The sequence below is a fragment of the Agelaius phoeniceus genome, chromosome 6 (genome assembly GCF_051311805.1).
Source record: "Agelaius phoeniceus isolate bAgePho1 chromosome 6, bAgePho1.hap1, whole genome shotgun sequence".
Lineage (NCBI taxonomy): Eukaryota > Metazoa > Chordata > Aves > Passeriformes > Icteridae > Agelaius > Agelaius phoeniceus.
The window spans coordinates 42,890,899-42,912,214 of record NC_135270.1 but is presented as its reverse complement, the minus strand read 5'-3'; the positions used below and the strand labels follow the sequence as shown (position 1 = coordinate 42,912,214).

At 40.3% G+C, this 21,316-nt stretch overlaps 1 protein-coding gene across 15 annotated transcripts in view; it reads right to left on the bottom strand.

Moving 5' to 3' along the window:
• NRXN3 (neurexin 3) overlaps positions 1-21,316 on the bottom strand; it is an 868,815-nt gene that overhangs the window by 689,904 nt on the left and 157,595 nt on the right. For 14 of the 15 annotated variants that reach the window (XM_077180570.1, XM_077180572.1, XM_077180566.1 and 11 more), the window contains exons 2-4: positions 16,095-16,396; positions 11,451-11,474; positions 9,483-9,644 (exon numbers count right to left, since the gene is read on the bottom strand). In XM_077180570.1, the coding sequence (XP_077036685.1) occupies positions 9,483-9,644; positions 11,451-11,474; positions 16,095-16,396 (488 nt within the window). The remainder of the gene's footprint in view (positions 1-9,482; positions 9,645-11,450; positions 11,475-16,094; positions 16,397-21,316) is intronic. The other variant, XM_054634433.2, reaches the window with a different exon arrangement.

The following is a 21,316-nucleotide window of genomic DNA, read 5'->3' as shown; positions in this document are numbered from 1 at the left end:
GCACACTACACATTGCTGCTTTCCTGGATGCAGTTGCTACTGTTCAGTTGTGTGTCACCAGGCCCATGCAGCTCACAGATAACTGGTGCTTACCCTGATTAATTAAGTGTTGAACTGCTAAGATTTATGCTTAGAAAATATGAGCATTTGAATATTCCCCCACATTGTGGCAATGTGAAGTCACCAGTAGCCACCATATGCAATATCACAATCCTCCTGATATTTCCTTAACACCTATTCAAATAACTCCCACTTACTACATCTATGTCTAGATAGCTACAAGAAGCAGAGGTCAGGGGCTGACCCTAATTCACCTTTGAGCTCTGATGTTACCATTTCTAACACTTCCACTTATGAAACCATAGCTTAAAGAGCATTAAACCCTGTAAGTAGCAATTCAGCGCCAAAATTGCATCCTTCTACATATCTATATTAATCCCATTGATTTGCTTAGGAATCTAGATACATACACTGTTAATTCCAACTAAATGAATCCAGCTTTTGCAGTTTGCAAAAAGGATGGAGATAAAACAATCCTAAAGCACAAATATTCATTGCAACAGCGCAACCAAAGCCAGAGAGCAGCAATGACAAAGAACTAGAACAGAGAGCATATCAGAGAGCATACAAAACCTGCTTGTATTATACCAAGCCTGCTGCCTTTTCCATGCAGTTCAAATAACAAATGCTGCCCATTAGCTGCCTGCCCACTCCTGTGCTCCTCACACTTGACAGCTGGCTCACTGCTGCAGAGGAGTGGCAGACCTGGGCGGAGTTGTTCAGCCCACTCACTCAACATTCAAACTTCATCATCTTTTCCTGCCTCCCTTGCTGGCACAGCTGAGCAGCCTGGATTTTTGTGGTGGGTAACAGCAGCTCAGTCATTCCCCGCTGCCCACAATACAAATGCACATTTCATAGCAATACTCCAACTTTCAGGGTCAGTCTGCTGCTCCCAAAGAGGGGACACTTGTCAAGTAGCTGAAAATGCCTGTTTGATACACACGTACACATATAAAACAGAACAGTCTTCCAACTTCTCTCATGTAATTTTATCTTTATTGGCATATGGCTGTCCTGACTCTCCAAAACTACTCCCATTTGTATTTGTCTGACAGGATAAGGATGGATCCTTAGCCATCTCTTGAGTGCAACAAGCAAGAAATAAAAACATATCTCCTCTTTATTTTCAGTATTCATCCAAACCAAGATTTTACTCATCTCAGTGAATGACAAAGCCAGGTAAAGCAAAGGAGGCTCATTTACTTTCAGTCCAAGATGAGCACATCAGACTGTGGTTAGCTGAAGTTAAGATCACAGCATCCATTAGGATGGAACCACATTTGGCTAACAGCATATGAGAAAGACAGCCAGAAATCCTTATCAGAGTAATCACCAGAGTATCATCACTGCTCTGCTGATGACTTTGGACTCAGCTATGTTTGTCCATCAACATATCCTTAGTTTGCTCACCCTTCAATGGGTAGAGATTAGACCACAAATTTTTGTAAGGATTTTGGGTTTAATATTGAATAGTTACCAACTAACTTTGTTATATGCACCAAACACAGGCTATATTGCTCCAATCCCCATTACATTTTCTGAATTTGTTGATATAAATATAGTTCTACACCTGTAAACACTCATTTTCTGAACCACAGCACATGGCACACCCCCCTTGCAGCCACAGAAGCTCAGCAGGAGTTAGGTTCATTATGCAGGAAAAAAAAGCCTGATCCTGATGATCCTACTGCAAAGCAAGCACAGACAGCCACAGCACCAGGACTGAGAGTCACATGCAGACGGCTCAGTGAGGATTCAGTGGAGTGCTCCCTTACTGGTGTGACACCACTACACTGCCCAATGGTGACACCAGCCTCTGCTGCTAGTTTCCTCCCTAGGCACCTGTTCCAGTGCCAGCTGAAGACAGGTGAACTCAGTTAGACCCCACTTTGTTTTAGTTCCATATGTTCTCTTTAGCTTGTAAGTACATAGTTCAAACAGCCCTGCAAAAAGAATCCTCTTACACATCATGCATAGAAAGATCCAGTTTCTATGTTTGCTCATCAATGCTTGCTTTGGAAGGTATGCTCAATCTACATACATATTCTATTATTCAGACTTTGGCTATTTATTACTTGAGTAAAATTTCTAACAGTGCAGTAAGTTTAGGAGTGGCAGTTTCGATGCCACTGAACTGTTGATATGTGAATTATCCTTTAAATTAATCCTGAAAAAAATGTGTGCTCAGGCTGACCTAGAATGCCTACAAGATGCTGTTTGCTGACTGATAGGAGCTCCAGAGAACAAAATACTACATTGTAATAAATGTGATCTTAACAAGAACCTATATTATTTTAATTTGCAAATAGAACTATAAAACCAACAAAAAACCAAAGTTTTTTACTTCTAGATTCATTATGGGTGTAGGATTCTACAGCTTTGCTACATGAATTGCATTAAAGAAAGAATTTTAGAAGCCTAGAGTTTTTTTCAGTACATGGTTGATAAAATAACATCTCCTCCATCTTTTGTCCCAAAGCTAAAAACTCAGTTCCTGTCTTTGGACTTCCCATGTTTTACTAATTGAAAAATTATTCTAGCACTTTATTTTCCTACTCCATTCACTAAAGATGAATTTCATTAAGCCATTTAAAATTGTTTTCCTGCTTAACTGGAATACTTTTCATGGATCTATTAGATAATGAGTAAACTTTCTACAGTCATGAGTACATTACTCTTCCACTTTTCTGTGTATCCAGAAACAATTGATGCAAGAGATTGATCAATAACTGGGCTTAGCTTATGTTATTTTGCAACAAACACTCATTTAATATCATTATGCCAGCAAAGTTTTTGTTAAAGATGCATAAGAGCCAAGGTAACCAAGTTCCTTCAGTGTCATGCATGAAGCATTACACAAGTCAATAACATTATCAGAGACCTCACTTTGGTAGAGTAGGCAAGAGCTAAGCTACGTAAGGAACAGAGGATTTGAATAACCCCTTAGCTAAAGCAAAGCTGCAGGTAATACAGAAATATCGAATGCAAACCAGCCCAGGACCTAAGCTTATAAGCCTTACCCAATGAAAGGCACAACCATATTTCCCTCCCCATCTATTGGTCTACTCAGAATTCTCTCAGCATCTTGCCTCCTATTGTATTGCTCTCAATTTCCAAATGCCTCCATTCCCACCTCAAAATTAAATCTTTCCAGAAATAAGTGGGGGCTTTTTCTTATTAGCTTAAGAATGTCATCAGCAGCCACTCAAAATGCTGGCCTGCGTCTCCAGTGTTTCATGTTGCTACAACAGTGGTACTTGAAAACCTGATGAAGGCTTTGTGTTGATGCTCGGCAGATGCACAGAGAAAATGACATTCTTGACTCCCAAGATACACACTGTACAGCTGCAACAGGACACTGATCCCCCACAGCAGCAGCAATGCAATTGGAAGTTTGAGAGTGAGAGGCAACCAAAAACTTGACAGAACTCTAGATCTGGAATCTTAGGAATTAGGGTCATAATCATCATCCAGTCTATTTTGAAGGCTCTGGCAGAGATATTAATGAGAGACCAAGACAAGAACAAGTAATATTTTGAGGAGTGGAATGATATTCAACCTTTGGTTGTGCTTTATCTGCTCCCACATAGTGCCATTAGCCTCTCCCTTTCTTTTTCAAATGTTAAATTTATTAAATAATACAGATAGAAAGCAGGCAGGCCCAAACACAGACAGCTGGAGCAGCAGTATTGGATTAATTTATGTGGGCAATTAGTACCATTCATGTAGTAACTTCCTCCACTGTACCTCAGTGCAATCCCTACACTGTTGATTCCTAATTCTCCTCTTATGCATTCCTGGGATTCTGTTAAGTCTCCTGTGGAAGGGGATCTTGGGTACCCAAAAGCTTTTAGGCTTAGGGAGGGGCTTTTACAACTACAACTTTCTCTGTCTGCCTGTTTTCCTCTGCCTCCAGTTTTAGGCTGCCTTCCATCTGCACCTTCAGCCTCCTCCCAAGTGTGACACTGCAGTCAGAAAAACTCATCCCCAAACAGAAACCACATCACCAACTACACATCAAATAGTCCTGAAAAAGATGTGGCTTGCAGATACCATCTGAGATTTACATACAGCAACTGGGCACACTCATGAACCATTTTGAAATCTGGCTCCTAGAAATTAAATTGCAGACAGAAATTATCTAAGCTTTCACAGCTTTCTCCCATCACAGACAGATGGTGCCTGACCCCTGTAATAATTTCTGCCATATTCCACCCATATGCAAGCCTCAGTGCTTCCATCAAGCTGTTAGTACCAATCAACATTTTTCAGAATTGAGATTTTAATAAAGCATTGATAGAAAAATGTGAAGATTTCATAAATTCTCTCATGAATATCCATTCTATAGGGACCACCTTAGGCTCTTCTAAAGCATCTCCATCTGTACCATTTAAGTCCTGCTCCAAGTAAATCAAATCTCAGTGTCTGGCTCCCTAACCCCAGGAAATATTCTGATTCTCTCCCTTCCCTAGCAACTGGATATTGAAATACCATTTTTCCCTCTTTGCCCACACAGCTAAATTCCTACTCTGCCACTTTCCATCTCCATCCTTGATTACTAAAAAGTCCTCCCTAAAGCCCTTGATTAAACACAAAACACGGCTGTTTCTTGTTACCTTTCTTGTCCTAACCCTTTCTGGCCATGCAAGTTCCATTCAACCCATTATTGTAGTCTCTTCCCTTTCCACCTTCAGTCAGTGCTTCTCCCTTTTTAAAAATCACTATCTGTTAAAGCACTGTCACACCTTCCTTCCCTGACACCCATTAAAATTATTTCTGCTCAATTGTCTCAAGATGTGTTCCTGTATCTTCTCCTATCCCATCTCCATATCGGTTTCATCCATTATGGGAAATACACCAGCTACCCCCAAAATTTTCTCTAGAATGATTCATCTTAAGAAAGAAGGTCCAAAGAACCTTAGATTCTATGCAACTATATTCAATGCAAAAAAAACTTAGATTCCATGCAATGTCCGTACTTCATGTGTGTGCACTACCCTATTTGCATACCCTGTACACAAATGTATCTATTTTCCAGTCCCCTTGCCTCATTACAGTGTCAGGTACACTGCAACACTGCCAGGATGGCTATGGAGAAGTGCAAAACAAACATGGTTCACGACACATAGGGAACTCTTTCACTCTGATAAAAATAGAGGGAAAATCCCAACCTGAACTACACATTAAATACTTGTATTTATGATTTAGGTATATTACTGCTACCAACTTAGTGGAATCTGTTCAGTCAAAACCTATAGCCCCAAAGGAAAGAAGAGACATGAGGATCTATTCTATGGTAAAAGGAGGTACCATTAGGTCAGAAATTGTCTGACCTAAAGAAACCATTATCTAGATAATTAGGTATTTAGATTACTTTCAGGAAATATTATATAGATACTACAGCAGAGGAGCCCTGAGACTCTTAGTTCCTTGCCAGGAACACATTGTTAGACACTCCATTTCCCTCTAACCAAGGCTTACAGTCTGCTCACATGAAGTACCTACCCTACTGATACGAAGTACCTACTATCACCCTGGGCTGCCCCTCCTCCTGGCACCAGCCCAGGCTGAGTGGGGAAGTCCCTTCCTGCTGCAAAGGGGCAGAGATGGTCACCAGGCACTCTGCCCCCTGCCACTTCAGTACCTGCATGTCCTCTCATAGGAAGTGGGAAGGCAACAAGCCACTCAAGGAGCCCTCTCAGCCCCAACATGAGCAAATTTGTCAGTGTACTCTCAGACTGATGCAGTCTAGAGGAAATACAAGAGCTTACAGAGGAAAGGCTGAAAGTTTCACCTCAAATTTAGCAAAAATCCCTTTACCTTCCTAGGAAAGTAACACATGCCTAGAGCCAGTCTTGAATGAATGCAGAGACCATCCTGCTTTAACACCTTCAAGAGATCAGCACAGGACTTGGCAGGACATTCTCCACCACTAAAAACAGCAATCCACTCAGGGGTGTGTTGTGTCTCTGGTATCAGCAATTACTTAGCTAGGACTTAACTATGAAAGAAGAGCTTTGCTCTACTAGAAAGCATAAACTGAAAGGAATAATATTTGGTAATAGCCTACCCTACCCCTTCAACTAATTTTCTTAGCTTAGAAAATTTTTGTTAAAAATCCAAGCTCCTCCAGTACTAGGTAATGAGAGACTGAGCATCCTTTTTGGCTATGGAGAAAAGAAATGTAAGCTTGAAACATAAGCTGTGGGGACTGATTTATAAAATATGCTGACAAATGTTATCTTATTGCAGGGGTTCCATATTCCGGTCTCCTATCACAAAAGTTTCATACCTTCTTAGGGTTTCTCATAGGCAGCTCCTCAGAGCACTGACTCTCTCTTCTTCACAAAGTGGCCAACTGACTGCAGTTCCCTTCTCAACCAGCCAACCCAGTCTTTTATATCACTCTTCTCATTGGTTACAGCTGTGGCCTGTTAAAGCCAGGCTGTTCCTAATCTTTGATAATTGGCCCAGCTGCAACTCCTTAGGGGTAAGATTACTTTCTACACTATCTTTATTTTCCTATATTCTATCCCCCTACAGACAAGCTACACAGAAAGCCAAGTAAAGTTCCCCGTAGCCAGTTCTGGAACCAGACACATCATAAGCACACAAGCACTGCACTAACCCAGTTCTGCCCCTCCAGGATCAAAGCTCATTGAAAGCATTCCTGGACCACTACTATAAGTGGGTTGCTTTTAAGCAGATCATAGCTCTAAAGCAAACATCAAGTCAAGACATCTGTTCATACACATCTCCTGTCATTGCCTAGTCAAGTGAAGATTACAAAGCACATTTTGATTATCTGTTTTCTTCCTCTCATGCTTAAGCGGTTCCCTGGGTTTTCCTTCTCACAGAACATTATGAGCCTGGGATGACTATGTTGGCGGCTCTTAGCAGATTGTGCAAGCTAACAGAATACAAATGATTATATAAATAATAAAGCTGCTGAAGATTTTCTTGTCACTGCTTTTTTGCTCCATTGGCTTGACTTAAAGCACACATAAAAATGGCCTCTGCTAAGTGTTATGTTCATAGCATCCATAAATAAAATTTAGATCCTGATTTAAAGAGACACTAAGAGGCTGTATCTCCTCCTGATTTCAATCAAACTGGGATGCTCAGTGCCCAGGAAAATCAGATCCAAGGCTCAATAAATGTAACCAGAAGGATTTGATCTCTGTATGGCAGTTTGTATTCAATCAGCAAAGTTTCATTTTCTATATAAGATGCTCACAAACTCTTCTCTAGCATATGTATATCCCTGTCATCTAGAGGTCAGGCAGGAGAGGAGCTTCAGACCCTAACAACTCTTCCTTACCAGAGGAGAGGAAGATAACACATAACATACAAACCCTGACACCGTGAGTTGAGTATCAGTAGGATGATGACCTGTCAAGGCAATTACAGCCACAGAACAACACCTAGTTCAGCACTGCTGCTTCCATGACTCCTATGTAAGCTTTTTATAACACTTGGTGGAGACATCAATATCTGTATCCCTATTAATCACAGTGATAATCACAAATTGCATTAGAAGAGAGAAGAAAGAAGATAAAGACTGCAAGCCAGCATCAAAACTAAACTGTACCAAGTTTGGGATTTGGACAGAACTTAACTTTTGTTTTGTTTAGGGTTTTTTTTATCAAGGATCACTTTTTTGGTTCCTGCTGCTAGCCAGGCAATCTAATCTCTATTACCCATGTGTGAATTTTCTCAATGCTATGTGGCAAGTACAGCCAGCCAAAGTACAACAACAGAGTTTTCAGAACCAGCTAGCTCTTCCTGACCAATGCAGCCACTCAAGTGCACCAACTTAGCAACCCTAAAGATCACAGCTGTCTGTCTCAAATACTGTTAAGGCCAGAGAATGACTTTGCCATGAAATGAGCACAAAATGGAGTGACAGGATAGTGCTAACTCCAGGCAGAGGTGAGATCTGCTCATCCTGGGTAATGCATCCACACAAAACTTCCCACTGTGGCAAATTTTGTAAAGAAGCCACTTCTACACACATCACTGGTCAAACAAAGGTCTCAAAGATCCCAAGTTATGGGACAAATGGCATCTATGACTACTGAGGGACCCCCAACCCCCCCCCACCTCCTAATCCCTTCCCCAAATATGCCTCCATGGATAACGGGAACTTGGACTGTAAATTAAGCCACCATGACCAGGAACTTGAGGTAAGATAGAGGTGATTCTATTGCCCAAGTGTTATCTCAAGCCTAGGGGGAGGTAAACAAAGCTGTGTGACCAGAATGCATAACTCATAATGGACATAAAGAATGTAGAAATTATGGGCCATAAGGAAAGCAATTATACTGAATCAGCTTGGACTGGGTAAAAGGTAATTCCACCAGGGGGAGATTCTGACCACTGACTCACAACCCACCAACTCAAGAAACCCACCAACTGCAAAAAACAGAAAGACTGAGCATGGGACTAATTAACATTAGAAGCAAGGGAATTATTTAACCAACAGAATGAAAGATGTGTGTAACCAATGAGCATTAATTCCTTTGTGTGAAAAGATATATAAACAGTGAAAAGTTTTGAGTGACCTCAGGCCCCCACCACTGAGAAGCCTAGGGTGAAGGAGGACCGACAGACACCACTGAATGCAAGGGTGGTGGCTATCTTCTGCTTAATCTGTCTCTCTCTTTTTCTCTCTTTTCTACTTCTTTCTATCTCTCTACCTCACATTTCATTGTTCAATAAAATCCATACTATTGACTTCAGCATATGGTTTTGTTTGCACTTTAATTCTGGGAGAGGCATCGCTCAATAATCATAATATAACACATGGTACACTTCATTTCTACATGCCATGTGATTGGCACACTTCCCTGACACACCCTCTTGATGCATTCTCCTTGCAAAATTTAAACTTTTTATGCTACCTTCTACTTTCATTTTTCTGTTTTATTCTATTTTTGTATCTTCCTGGAAACTCAGATCTAACTATACTCACAGGTAAAATCCAGGACCTTAAAAAGTATTCTAAATAAGCTTCTGATTACGATTTTTTCATCTCAAATTGCTACTAAGTAACCAAAGGCCATTTGTCTTTTTATAATGGCTATTGCCATTATAAGTGGTGCCTAGAAGATAGTAATGCTTTCTTCTGAAGATAGTAGAGCTTTCTTCTGAAGGGCTGGCAGCTTAGAGAAGAAACTTCTTCTACTACCATAAGTATTTTTTCTATAATCCAAGCACTGGAAGTATGATTTTGCCTTTAAGTTCATGAGTTCTCCAGCCTTCCGACCAACTGGATGACAAGTTTATCTTTATAGAGCTGTTGCAGTTATCACTATAAAATTAGGCATCAGGGAAAGAATTAATTGTGTAAGGCAGAAAAGAGTGATGACTTTAGCAAATCAAAAGCACAGAGACAAGAATTAATTTCAAATAGTTACCTCTTTGAGACAGCCCATGAAGTTATTGCTTACTGGAGACCCAGGTAAATCAGCAGTACTGGGGCTCCCTCCCACGTAAAAGAAGTCATCTGAGCCCAGCATGGTGTAGTCCTCCTGTGTGTAGCCCGTGGTGGTAAGGATGCCATCCACAGAGATTGTCACCTGTTTGAGGGACACAATGGACAAAGAAAATCCCAGCAATGACCTTACAATCCAGAACAGAGCAACTTACCTCCCCTATAATTTTATGCCAGTTTTATAAAGGATTTTGTTGAGATTTGGTATGTTTGTTTTTTTTTTTTTTTTTAGTTAAGTTGAGCTCTATTTTCTGGTCTGATTTTCCCACAGAGAAATGCTTCAGCATCTGCTTCTTCCCTTTCTGGTGCATCAGCACTCTCAGGCTTACCCAGCAGCCTATCCATCCAGATGCTTTCCATCTATTCAGGCCAGAAAATATAACTGTCCTTGAAAGACATTTCTCATATTAGCTGATTTTATGATTAATTAGAATTTATTTTAATGATTACAGTTAGTTATGGTTGTTAGTAAAAAAAAAACACTAATGAAGACGAGGTTGGTATTTTTTATTTTTTAAGTTTCTTTTGCTCACAGCACACTGACAATCATGCATTCAGGGATAGGGGGAGAGGGAACTCACTTTCAATACATTATGGATGTGCATGCCATGTACCTGGAGAGACACACACCCCCCCACCCACCACAAACAAACAAAAACAAAAAAACAGAAAGAAAAAAAAAAGAAAAAAAATTTCAAATTAACCCATAAGCAAAATATAAGCAGAAAATAAATCAAAATAAATCAATCGCACACCAACAAATGTAATAGAAGTGGATATGAGAAAGAAAGCAAGAAAGAAAGAAAGAGCTACAAAGCGTGCACACACTGCACTTTGACCTGTCATGCCAATATATCTGAGGTCGAGAAAGACAATAGGAAAAAAGCAAAATAGAGAGAGAGAAGGAGAAGAAAAAGGGAGAAATGACCATTTCACACTCGCATGCAATCAAAAATAAAAATACCAAACTAATTCCATAATAACAAAAAAACTCAAAACGAAACAGAAACGTCCCCAAAATCTCTAACCACAAACACATGGAGGGTGAAGGGTGACAGAAGGAAAGGGTGGGAGAGGAGGAAGTGAATTTGATGTGTTTTGCTTGATGTTGTTAGTGGTTGCAAGGGAAGATGGAGGAAAATAGATCGAGGCCAGGAGGAGACGGGCGAGTCACCAGACGTGGACATGCCATGCAGAGTGTGTACTGAAACAAACAACCGGCTGAGCTCCTGTTGGCCACGCAGGTAGAGGTCAGAGAGAGAGAGAGAAAGTGAGAGAGAGAGCAAGAGGGAGAAGGAGGAGAAAAAGCAGAGGGAGGGAAGTGGGGGAAAATCATGAGAAAGAGGACAACTCTGGCCAGTTTGCCCATAATAGCCATTGTCACAACAAAAGGGTGAGAGAAAAAGAGAGCCTTCACCACCACGGACTAGAGGCCCTGCAATGGTTCTGATCTAGAAACCTTCAGAGTAAAAAAACCATACTAAACTAAAAGCCAAGAAAAAAAGCCAAATGAAAACAAAAGCAAAAGAAAGAAATCTGAAGTCAAAAAAAGGGACAAAAAACCCCAACAATTTATCACCAAAAAGAAAAAGAACCGAAGACACAGGTGAAGAAAACAATGACAGAAATGTCCAAACCCTATTTCCAGAAGAGCTGTGTTAGTTGCTTTTGATGCTCATTTTTTCTATTCAAAAAGAAGAAAGGAAAGAAAAAAAAAAGGGCGGGGGAAACAACGTGTTTTCAATGAAATTAGAATAAAATTAAAGGAAGCAGTAAGTATAAAGGAGGGGGGAAAAGAGCAGGTAGGGGGAGGAAAAGGCAGGTAACACACGGCAAACCCAAAAAAAGAGACAATAAGAATGATATCTACCAGACAATGTAGTTTGTTTACCATAGCGTGTCCAATGCCTGAGTGCTTTGCGGAAAAGGGGGAAGAAAGGAAATTAAAAAATCGTGAACAGAACGATTGTTAATTAAAATAACTAAAAGCAAAGATGAGTCGTTAGGGTGTTAGTACATTAGTTGGTTAGTAAAAATGACACATTGCATGAATGATCTAGTGTTAGTTTTTCAAAAAAAGGCGTGGGGCACCTGAGACACACAAAGTGAGGAAGAGGACAATATGACCAGGACTCTATGGGGAACCATGCCTTTTAGACTGTAAAGAAACAGGGGGCTGCCTACTCTTCCCACCCTGGTATTAGTCATTAACTTCAACCCTCATACACATTATCCAGACCGGAAGCAAAGTTAAAACAGTGCAATACTTACTCTTCAAATGCTCATCAAGGTGCTTCCCTCTAACAAGAACCTTATGCTCAGAGATATACACACAGAGTACACAGTTTGCCCCTTCAGCACAAACCCAGCCATGACTCCCTTCTTCCACCCACCACCACACCAGTTCCTCTTCCAAGCTTCACTACCCTCAAGTGCTGCAGAATATCACAAGGCCAGTATTTTCTTTGGCTGGAGGATACAGCTGAAGATGAGTCCAAGACTCTGTGTCTTCCTTCCAAGTTTCCCAGTCTGCAGGTTTCCTTACAGCAGCTGAGTTTGTGACTTTCAGGAGAAGCACATAACAGTGCCTGTGCTTGGCTGTTTGCCTGTGTCCCTTGTATCCAGGTTGAAGACAGAAGATTGACAAGACTTAGCATCTCTATTACACAGGAGCTAGGAGAATTTACCAGTCGGTCTGGTTCAGCAGAACTTTTTTAACCTGTCCCAAGGCAGGCAGATGTCAACTGTTAGAACCTACACTTTGCTTTGTGTTTTAGCAGTTAAGGAACTAAAGATCTTCACAATAGATTTTGCACTGTGACTAGCTTTAGTGTTAATATGGAAGGGCAGCCTGTGCAGACTCCAAGTCCCTGTTGCAGTGTGACTGAAGTTGGCAAGAATTATCCTAAATTACACAAGCAAGATCTACATTGCCTCATGTAAAAACTCTGCAGGCTTCAGAGTTGTGCACTAATTAAGGAAACAGGTTTTTGAAGACTTTGTGGCACTGAGCATGAAGTCCCAAGGTTATTTGCCAATGGGAATGAAATCATAATAATAGCCTGTACTTGGAAATAATGAGCACAAACTCCTGAATTCTTCACCAAGGAGGTCTTACTCACAGCAAATTGTTGTGTTAGTAAGTTTATTTTTACAAACAAGGGAGTTGAAGTATGGGACAGGGAGAAGAGCATGCTAGAAATGACATGGAGTGTCAACAGGAGACTTGAAGACAGACACAGGAAGTCTGACCTTCAGTCTCCTCTGCTCGTCCTCCCACCAGACCACACTGCCCCAAACACACTCTGAAAGCCCGGGTAAAATTCAGCCGTGATCCTACTGCTAAGTAAAGGTTTCTCACAAGGCAGAAAGAGGGCTTAGTTTTAACTGAAATAATAAGATAAATAAACAAGGAGATTTGCTTTGACATTAACAATCACTACTCAAGGGAATCTGTGGATTCACTTGGTTTGTCTCTAAGGAGATTAACTCCTGTAATAGTCATTTGATCTAAAAAAAAGCAGCCCTTAGTACTCTCCCAACTTAGCTACAAAATATTTAACAATTCAAAAAACCACTAGGCAAAAGTCCAACTCTTTAAAGTTCTACTCTAATTCTAGAAACAGCCAAAAAATTATGCAAATCCTCCTCCCCTTTCTCTTAGCCCCCAAAAAAGCAGAGGAAAAGATTAAATGGCATCCTGAAGCTGCTGATAGTCCATTTAGCTGGAATTGCTTAGATTTAGATAATATTCTTGGAATGTCTAAATTATTGCTTTTAAAGTTCATTTTAAAGAGAAATATATCTACCTCCAGTGCAATATTTTCAAGCAATTACAAGGAGGCTACTGATTTTCTTATAAAGCTTCAACATTCAGAGGCAATATATTTTATTGGGGTTTTATGTTTGGTTTTGAAATGAGTTTTTTTAAGGAAACATGAGCACAGCTGGAAACAAGACTTTCTAGTGAACTATATTATACTGCAACATTACAAGTGAATTTATGTCAGGAAAGACATAGAACCAATAATCTTTTTCATACAAAATTATTTAGGTGATACAAAATTATATCGAATGACAACTTTCAGGACTATCATGACTACCCTGCCTCAAGGCCTCATCAGTTCCAATATCTGGGCAGCTTTAGGTTTTGGGTCAATGTCTTGATTTTGAGACAGATCAAAAGTTAAAATGCAAGTATCCAGGGAAAAGATGACTAAAAAAAATCCAGCCTTATTGATATTTATTGGTTAAACTGTATTCTGTCATGTTTAACTATAGAAATGGACGCCAAATCACTTCTGCTACTTAAATATGATTTGATTTGAAGACAGGCCTTTCTTTGCAAAGAGCCCATCCATCTCATTAAAACATCTTCTCTCTTGCCCAGTCAAGTTGAACTCTTTAAGAATTCAGGATCACTTAGAAACATTCACAGTGAATAGATCAGGAGGCTTAAGATTTTACAGTACTGCTTAATTGGAAAGGGACTACCTACTTTCTAATAATCACCACAGTACTGCCCTAGACTCATCCAATACGAAAAGCCACAGACAGATTTCCATTTTCTTGGTCCACCTTCTGTGGACCAATTAAAAAATCACTAGCTAAAATAATAAGAAAAAGAATGTGACAGCTTCCCATCCACAGTTTTGTTTGTGACCCTTCACCTTCTGCATCTTCAATATCCAAATGAATCCTGGCGTGAAGCAAGAATTAATTTTGCTTCTGGCACATTTGCCTGCTGAAATTTATTTCAAATGAAAAATAAAAAGTACAATTAACTAAAGTGGCCAATAAGCTCTACTGAGATATTCAAGGACCAGCTGTTCTGAAACTACCTAAAAATAGATTTAAAAAATCACATCAAATAAAGCCATCTATTTTGACCTTTCGAGACTGACAAACCTAGACCAGTTAGTGCATCTCCCTCTACTGTACTGATGGGAAAGGTTAACAAAATAGAATCATTAAGACCCATCCACTGCATAAGAAATGAAATTTTCATCTGTATATAAACTATTGAAAACAGATTGATTTCTTCATAGGTAAGTTTTCTGTAGTCTCATTAAAGTTTGATGACAGATTTTTTTTTCAGACCCAGCCATCCTAAGCATGTAGAAATACAGGGATTTACATGGGAAATACAAATAAAAGTCTTCAGCCCCAAGCCCAAATATTGAAAAGACATGAACTGCTGATAACAGAAAAATTATCCACTTATCTCTACTAGTAGAGACTTATTCTGATTCCTGGCACTGACTATCCTATACTCACAGAGACTTTGCTCTTAGCTAGTGTAAAATCCTTCCACAAATTACATTGTATAAACTTATATAAAGCTATTTAAAGGTTGTGTTAATATTGGCATTAATGAGAAAATAAACAGGTAACATTCTATTCACAAATTGGTTTTTAATTTAATTCTAAATCTTAGTTTACAAGCTACTTCTGCTCCTCTACCAATCAGCAAGACATCAAATAGCTCCTATTCACCATATAAACCTCATTTATTATGCAGCAGATGGCTCTTAGTGACTTGATATATTTACCAGCTTTCAGAGCAGTTATTTAATTTTATCTTATCTATTTATGTATGAATTTATATTTCATGAGAAAGGCTTTAGGATTTTAAGACTAGCCTACTATCAAATACGTCACCTGACATAGTTGTCTGCTAGTAAAAGCAGCATGTAGATGTGCAAAATTACAGCGGTAAAATCAGAAAAACTTTTCCAAAGTGGAATTGTAGGGTGCTGGATTGATCTGAGTTTGCATGGGGTTTTTTGATCCTTCCACTTTTCCAGTCCTCACAGCAAACAGAAGAGTCTCAAGGCAGAGACAAGAAATAAAGTAGAATCTCATTATAGAAAGAAGGGGAAAAAATCAAAAAGAAGAAAAGAAGAACAGAGAATCAAGAAGACTCAGAAAGACTCCAGCCAATTAATTCCAAAGCTATAAAGTTAAAATAGTTACACACATACCCATCAGCCTGCACACCTGCACACTCATATGCACACACAAAAGAAAAGGAAAAGAAAAACAAAAGACTTTCAGAATTAGAACTGTGACATCATGGCAATGGTTAAACCAATTAACAAAACTGAGAGAAAAAGGAGAGAGGTGTAGAGCGTTGGCTGTTGGCAATAGACTCTATTCCCACAGTAATTAAATGCAACAAGAATATTACTGATAAGATTGAATAATAATTAAGGAAATAATAAAATCTAAAAGGGAAAACAGAAAAAAGGAAAAGGGAGATGAAAGTAAAGTTATGTCACAAGTTTTTATTATTAAATCAAACTGGGAAAAAAATAGAAAATTAATAAAGTGGAAATGAAGATATTGCCGGAGGGATAAATTCCCATCAACTAATGTTTTTTTCACTGTCCTTTAGGCACCAAGATCCAGAATAGGTGGAGAAACTGTAGCAACAGCACTGAGCTTCCCCATTTCTCCATTACTCTCTCCCATCTGCCTGTCCCAACAAAACAAAACAAAACTCTCCCCAGCGCTTTCTCCCCTTCACCATTACCTGCCGCAGGTTGCGTGTCACCTTAACGTCGTGCCACGCGTTGTCATTGAACTTGCCATTGACCGGCTCCACAATGGCCTCAAAGGCCCCGGACCCCAGGTTGATGACCAGGGACACTGCACCGTCCTTCAGGGCCAGGTTGACGTAGTCAGCTGACTTGCCCGTGTGCAGGATGAGCCCGTTGCGCTGCCAGGTCTTGAAGGAGAGCGTGATCTCATCGCTGCTGCTCTGGATGGGGTTTTGCGACAGGTCATAGCAAAGGTACTCGGAGCCACGGAAAGTGGCCATGTTCTCATCTCGCGCTGCAAAGAAGGGAAACAAAAGGTCTAGTGAGCACTCAGCCAAGAAGAGATTTATGGTCGTCACAAAGTTTAGGCATCCCACAGCACTTTTAGCTGTAGAGCTAAATATCAAGGCATGCTCATAACTGTGGAGCTCCTTTTGTAATATGGCTACCAAGAGAATAAACTGCAGGGTCGTTGGTAGCGATGAATTTCAGTGCTGTGTTTTTAGTTTCACTGCAGCACTGTCTCCATAGGGACCATTCAACAGTATGCAGTGGTGTCTAGGAAAAGCACATTTAAGGATTGTTATAAGACATTTCACATCCTTTTTAGGAGAAGGATGGAAAGCTCTATTATTCACAACACAACCACTACCTATGTGTTGATTAAAAAAACACCAACATTTCACAAAGATCAATATTCAGATTCAGCACTACTACCATCTGAACTTATATTAACCTGACAGGAAATTTAAGAAAGACACCAGAAGGTAATCCTAACAGAGCTGCCCCTTTCTTTCAATGGAATGAAAGACCAAGCAAACAAGAGAGCCACATGAAGGTCCTACAGATTCCTTCTCTGAGAGCATGAAGCAAGTCCACATAAAACATTTTGTCCACAGATATAAGTAATGTCGCTGGTAAACACATGTGAGAACTTTGCCTGTATTATCACCTTTTCCAGGAAATCTGTACTAGATTAGCATATCTTCTTCAAACAGCAAAAATAAATGTGGGGGAATTATTCACAGCACATGACATTTAATATTTCCTCACAAAGAAAAGAAATATCTTATGTTCAATAATGAAAGCCACTGGAAGCAGTGTTTGAATACCATGAACATCCTTTGTATGAGCTGGAGGCTGGAGGTCTACTTCCCAGTACCTGGGTTTCCAGTCACTCAAAGCCAATTCTGCTGCAGTATTGTGCTTATGTGACTTGAGCCAGCTGCATACCCTGATTTTATCCAGTGGAAGAAATCCAGAAGAGTGATAGGAAGGCTTGGAGGAGGGGTGGCTAGTGCCAGCTGGAAGGAAATGGTACTTGCAATGGAGTCTGTATAGATCCCACCCCCCACTCCATATTGCAGCACCTTCCTGACTCCCAGCTGTGAAAGCAAGGCTGAGCAGTAGATAGTACAAGCAGTCAAGCTATCATTGCTTACAAATCACTGCATAAGGCAAATGGTGGTGCTATTTTCATTGGCATAATTAGTACTTTTCTGCTTCATTTTGTACCATTTAGTAATCCTAATAAGGATTAGCCAGAATTTATTAGTACAAGACTGAAGGGAAAATACTTGTTGTCATAGCCATTCTTGGAGAATAACTACATGGTAAAATCTGTGTTCTCACAGCATAAAATAATGGTGAAAAAACACCACAGTATTGCAACTTGTACATATAACATTCTCAAGTGAAAGGTCTGATTTAAGCAAAGACTCTTGCAGAAGCAATGTGTGTTTGCACTTCTGTAGGCAAGCCATGTGTCCAGATATTCCTGCAAGCAAACAGCCACCCAAATTGCTTCATGCAGAAGCACACATTGGGAGCCAACTGGCTCAAAAGCAGCTTTTCAGAAGAAGACCTGTGGTCCCAGCTGAGCACACGTCAGCAGTGCCTGCCCTTCCAGCAAAGGCCAGCTGCATCCTTGGCTGTATTAGCAAGAATCCAGTCAGCAAGCCAAGGGAAGTGATTCTTCCCCTAATGGAAACTTAGGAGATCACACCAGGAGTGCTGGACAGAGCACTCCTGGTGTGATCTCGTAAGTTACCATATCCCTCATATGACAATTACTTCAAAATCCTGGAGTCAGTCCAGCAAAGAGCTACACCATACTCAAGGTACTGGGGTAGTTAATGTGTGTGGAGAGGCTGAGGGAACTGGGTTCATTCTGTCTCAAGGAGAGACAACTCAAGGGAAACCTTACTGATCTCTTTAATGACTTAATGGAAGAACACAGACAAAACAGGTTCAAATTCTTCTCAGAGTTGTGCAGAAGGATGAGAGGCAACAGATACAGTTGAATACAAAAAATTCTCATTCTAAACAGAAAAAAATGTTTCATCTTGAGGATAGTCAAATAGTAGGAATGGCCCACAGAGACTGAAATCTCCACCCTTAAAAATACTAAAAACTTGATTAGGCAGAGTCCTGAGCTGCCTGAACTAACTGGACCTTCTCTGAGCTAATGGTTGGATTACACAGCCTCTGGAGGTCCCTTCCGAATTATTTAGCTTTTTGATCATTTTCTGAATACATTTAACTACCACCAATAAGTGTTTATGGTTGTATCAGTATTTAACCAGCCTAAGCACAGAGGGCTGCTACTGACTGCAGTTCTGGAAGTCAGAGCCAAGCACTTAACAACCCTCTCCCAACACTGACAATTCCCCTGCCTGGTCACTCCTGATCCATCAGAAGAGAAGCTGTTACAAGCAAGTTAGACACAGGCTCCATGTACCTGCAGGTAATTCCCATCAAATAGCCACTGAGGGCAGGAGTCAAACACAATCATTGTGAGTGAGCCTTTTCCCTGCAGCTGAAGATGTGCAAAGCACTGAACACACATTTGTGAAGGAGGACACTCGGGTTGATTGTTCACTCAGTACAAGACATAGTAATAGGGCTCATTTACACTTCCTCAACCACTTAGATGAAATCTCACTGATCCACTCAATACAAAGGAGAAAGCAAAGAGTAGATTAGAGATCTAAACAGTAATTTAAGGCAACCACTGAAGACTAATCAAAACAGAGCAGAGCAAATTCAAAGAGATATTACTCCTACTTGCACCACTGGTTTTAATATAGGGTGCACTCAGCTACGTTATCTGTCACTGGTCCTTGTCATAGATGGGCTTATGTATTTTATCCACCTTTGTATCCTTCCTGTTCTTGGGAGAATGTCAACAATTTCTGTTTCATGTGTTGTTATGGGGTTTTTCTTCCTCCTGTGGCTGCTCTGGACAGGCATTCAAATTTGCAGATCACCACACACTAAAATATCTCTGGGGTTCACTGTGAGATCAAAATTCATTCCTGTCCATGAGACACCTCATAAGCACAACTCCCAAGGTCAACACACTTTCTAAGACTGTATTTTCCAAATTGCTGATGGCTCAACAGTTTACCAGTGGCCATGTGTTTTGGCAGTCTCATGAAAGGTTTCAGCAGTCAGAGCCTGGTATGTGCACTAAAGAGCCTGACTGTGCATCCCCCAAGCTACAGCAGCTTCTGTCACGCCACATGAAAGGCTTCTTACCAAGCATGGCCTCTCCTACTGTCCCAACTGTTAGCATGCTCTGACATACACCATAGCTGTGGTCAAAAAGCACCTGAAAATTACCAGAGAGCATGGAGGAGGGAAAGGGATATAGGTTCTTTCCACAATGAATGAGGAGACAAAGTCCTGAGTAGGCTACAGGTCTCCCAGTATTTCTTTCTGCTTTCAGACATGGTCTGGTGACACCTGGAAGACCACAGAGCAGTGAACCACTTGTTAGTTCATGACTCTCGTGCTATACAGTTTTGAAGGTTCCACAGATTGCACTGTGATATTCATATCTTCTGCATTCCTTAAATAGTGGTAGCGTACCAAGCAGCTTCTGCAGATACAATACACAAGCTAACCTCAGGATCCAACTCGAAGTCAACAGGGATCCTTGGTTCATGCTACATGAAGTAATAGATCAAACCGTGATTTTTCTGTTATGTGAAACCCTGTATATAGGCACTAATATTCCATTTAATTGATGATCTAGTTATTCAAGGGTGGCAATGCAACTGCATAAAATAACATTTACTTAAAACATATTTGGGATATGTTTGAAATCTATTGATTTTTGTATGATTTGCAGGATTTGATTTTTAACTCTGTTAATACTAAATAGATATACAAAAATCAGAATCTGTCAGCACATTTAAGGAATCAACTCTTCCATTCCTCTTGTTATAAATGATCAAATCGGCAGCCAAATTTATAAGAAAATTTAGCAATGATTTATTAGATTATTAGCAAAACAAAATTTGGAGAAAAAAACCACCACAGCCAAGGCAGCGTCAACCCCGGGTGTCGGCGCTGGGTGAACCTGGATCAGACCAACAAAGTGTCAGCGTCTCCCCAGTGGTTCACCCCAACTGCTTCATGCAGCGAGCTTATATACAGTTTATTCTGCCTGAGGAGAGATGACCGAATGTTCCTTTGTGTTCCTTCACATGTAGAACTGGGGCCATACATGTGCAGGGATAGACAAAAGTGAGTCCAGGTGTCTAGATGGTTGTCTGAACACTTCCAAAGAGTCTGCATTCACATGTAGCAGAGTGGCAGCGGTGCTTGAGTGTGGTAGATGCAATCTCCCAGGTGCAGATCCCTTGAGAGTGGCCCGGACATTCCAGGGAAGTCAGCAATCATGGCCTGGGAAGGTTTCATTCATACGTTAACAGACTTGATATTATCTTAATGTTGTCCAGGAACTAATTGAATAAAAATAAGACTCTGCTCCCAGCCAGGGTGGTCAAAGACATAGCTTAGATTTTACAATATTTTATACATGAATAGCATGAATTATCTCTACCATATACTACACTCTTGTTAATATTGATCTAAATTTATTATTTACTTCCTAATTCATTCACATAACAAAATTCTCCGCAGTAGCTGGGATTTTCAAAGATCCAAGATTTGTACAAAATTCCACACTTGGACTTAAACTTTCACATATTCAAGATGCAAAAAAATCACCTGAATAGAAGCAAAACTCAGAATCGCCAAACTAGCACAGATACTTTCCTTGAATGAATGGAGTCATGGATCACATTAATGGGAAAATGTTACCCTATCCTGACCAATCCCTAGCAGACACAGCCAGCACATTTAGCAGCTACTATCACTATCACACTGAAAAGCCAGTTTTTCAAGTCTCAGACTTGTATCTGTT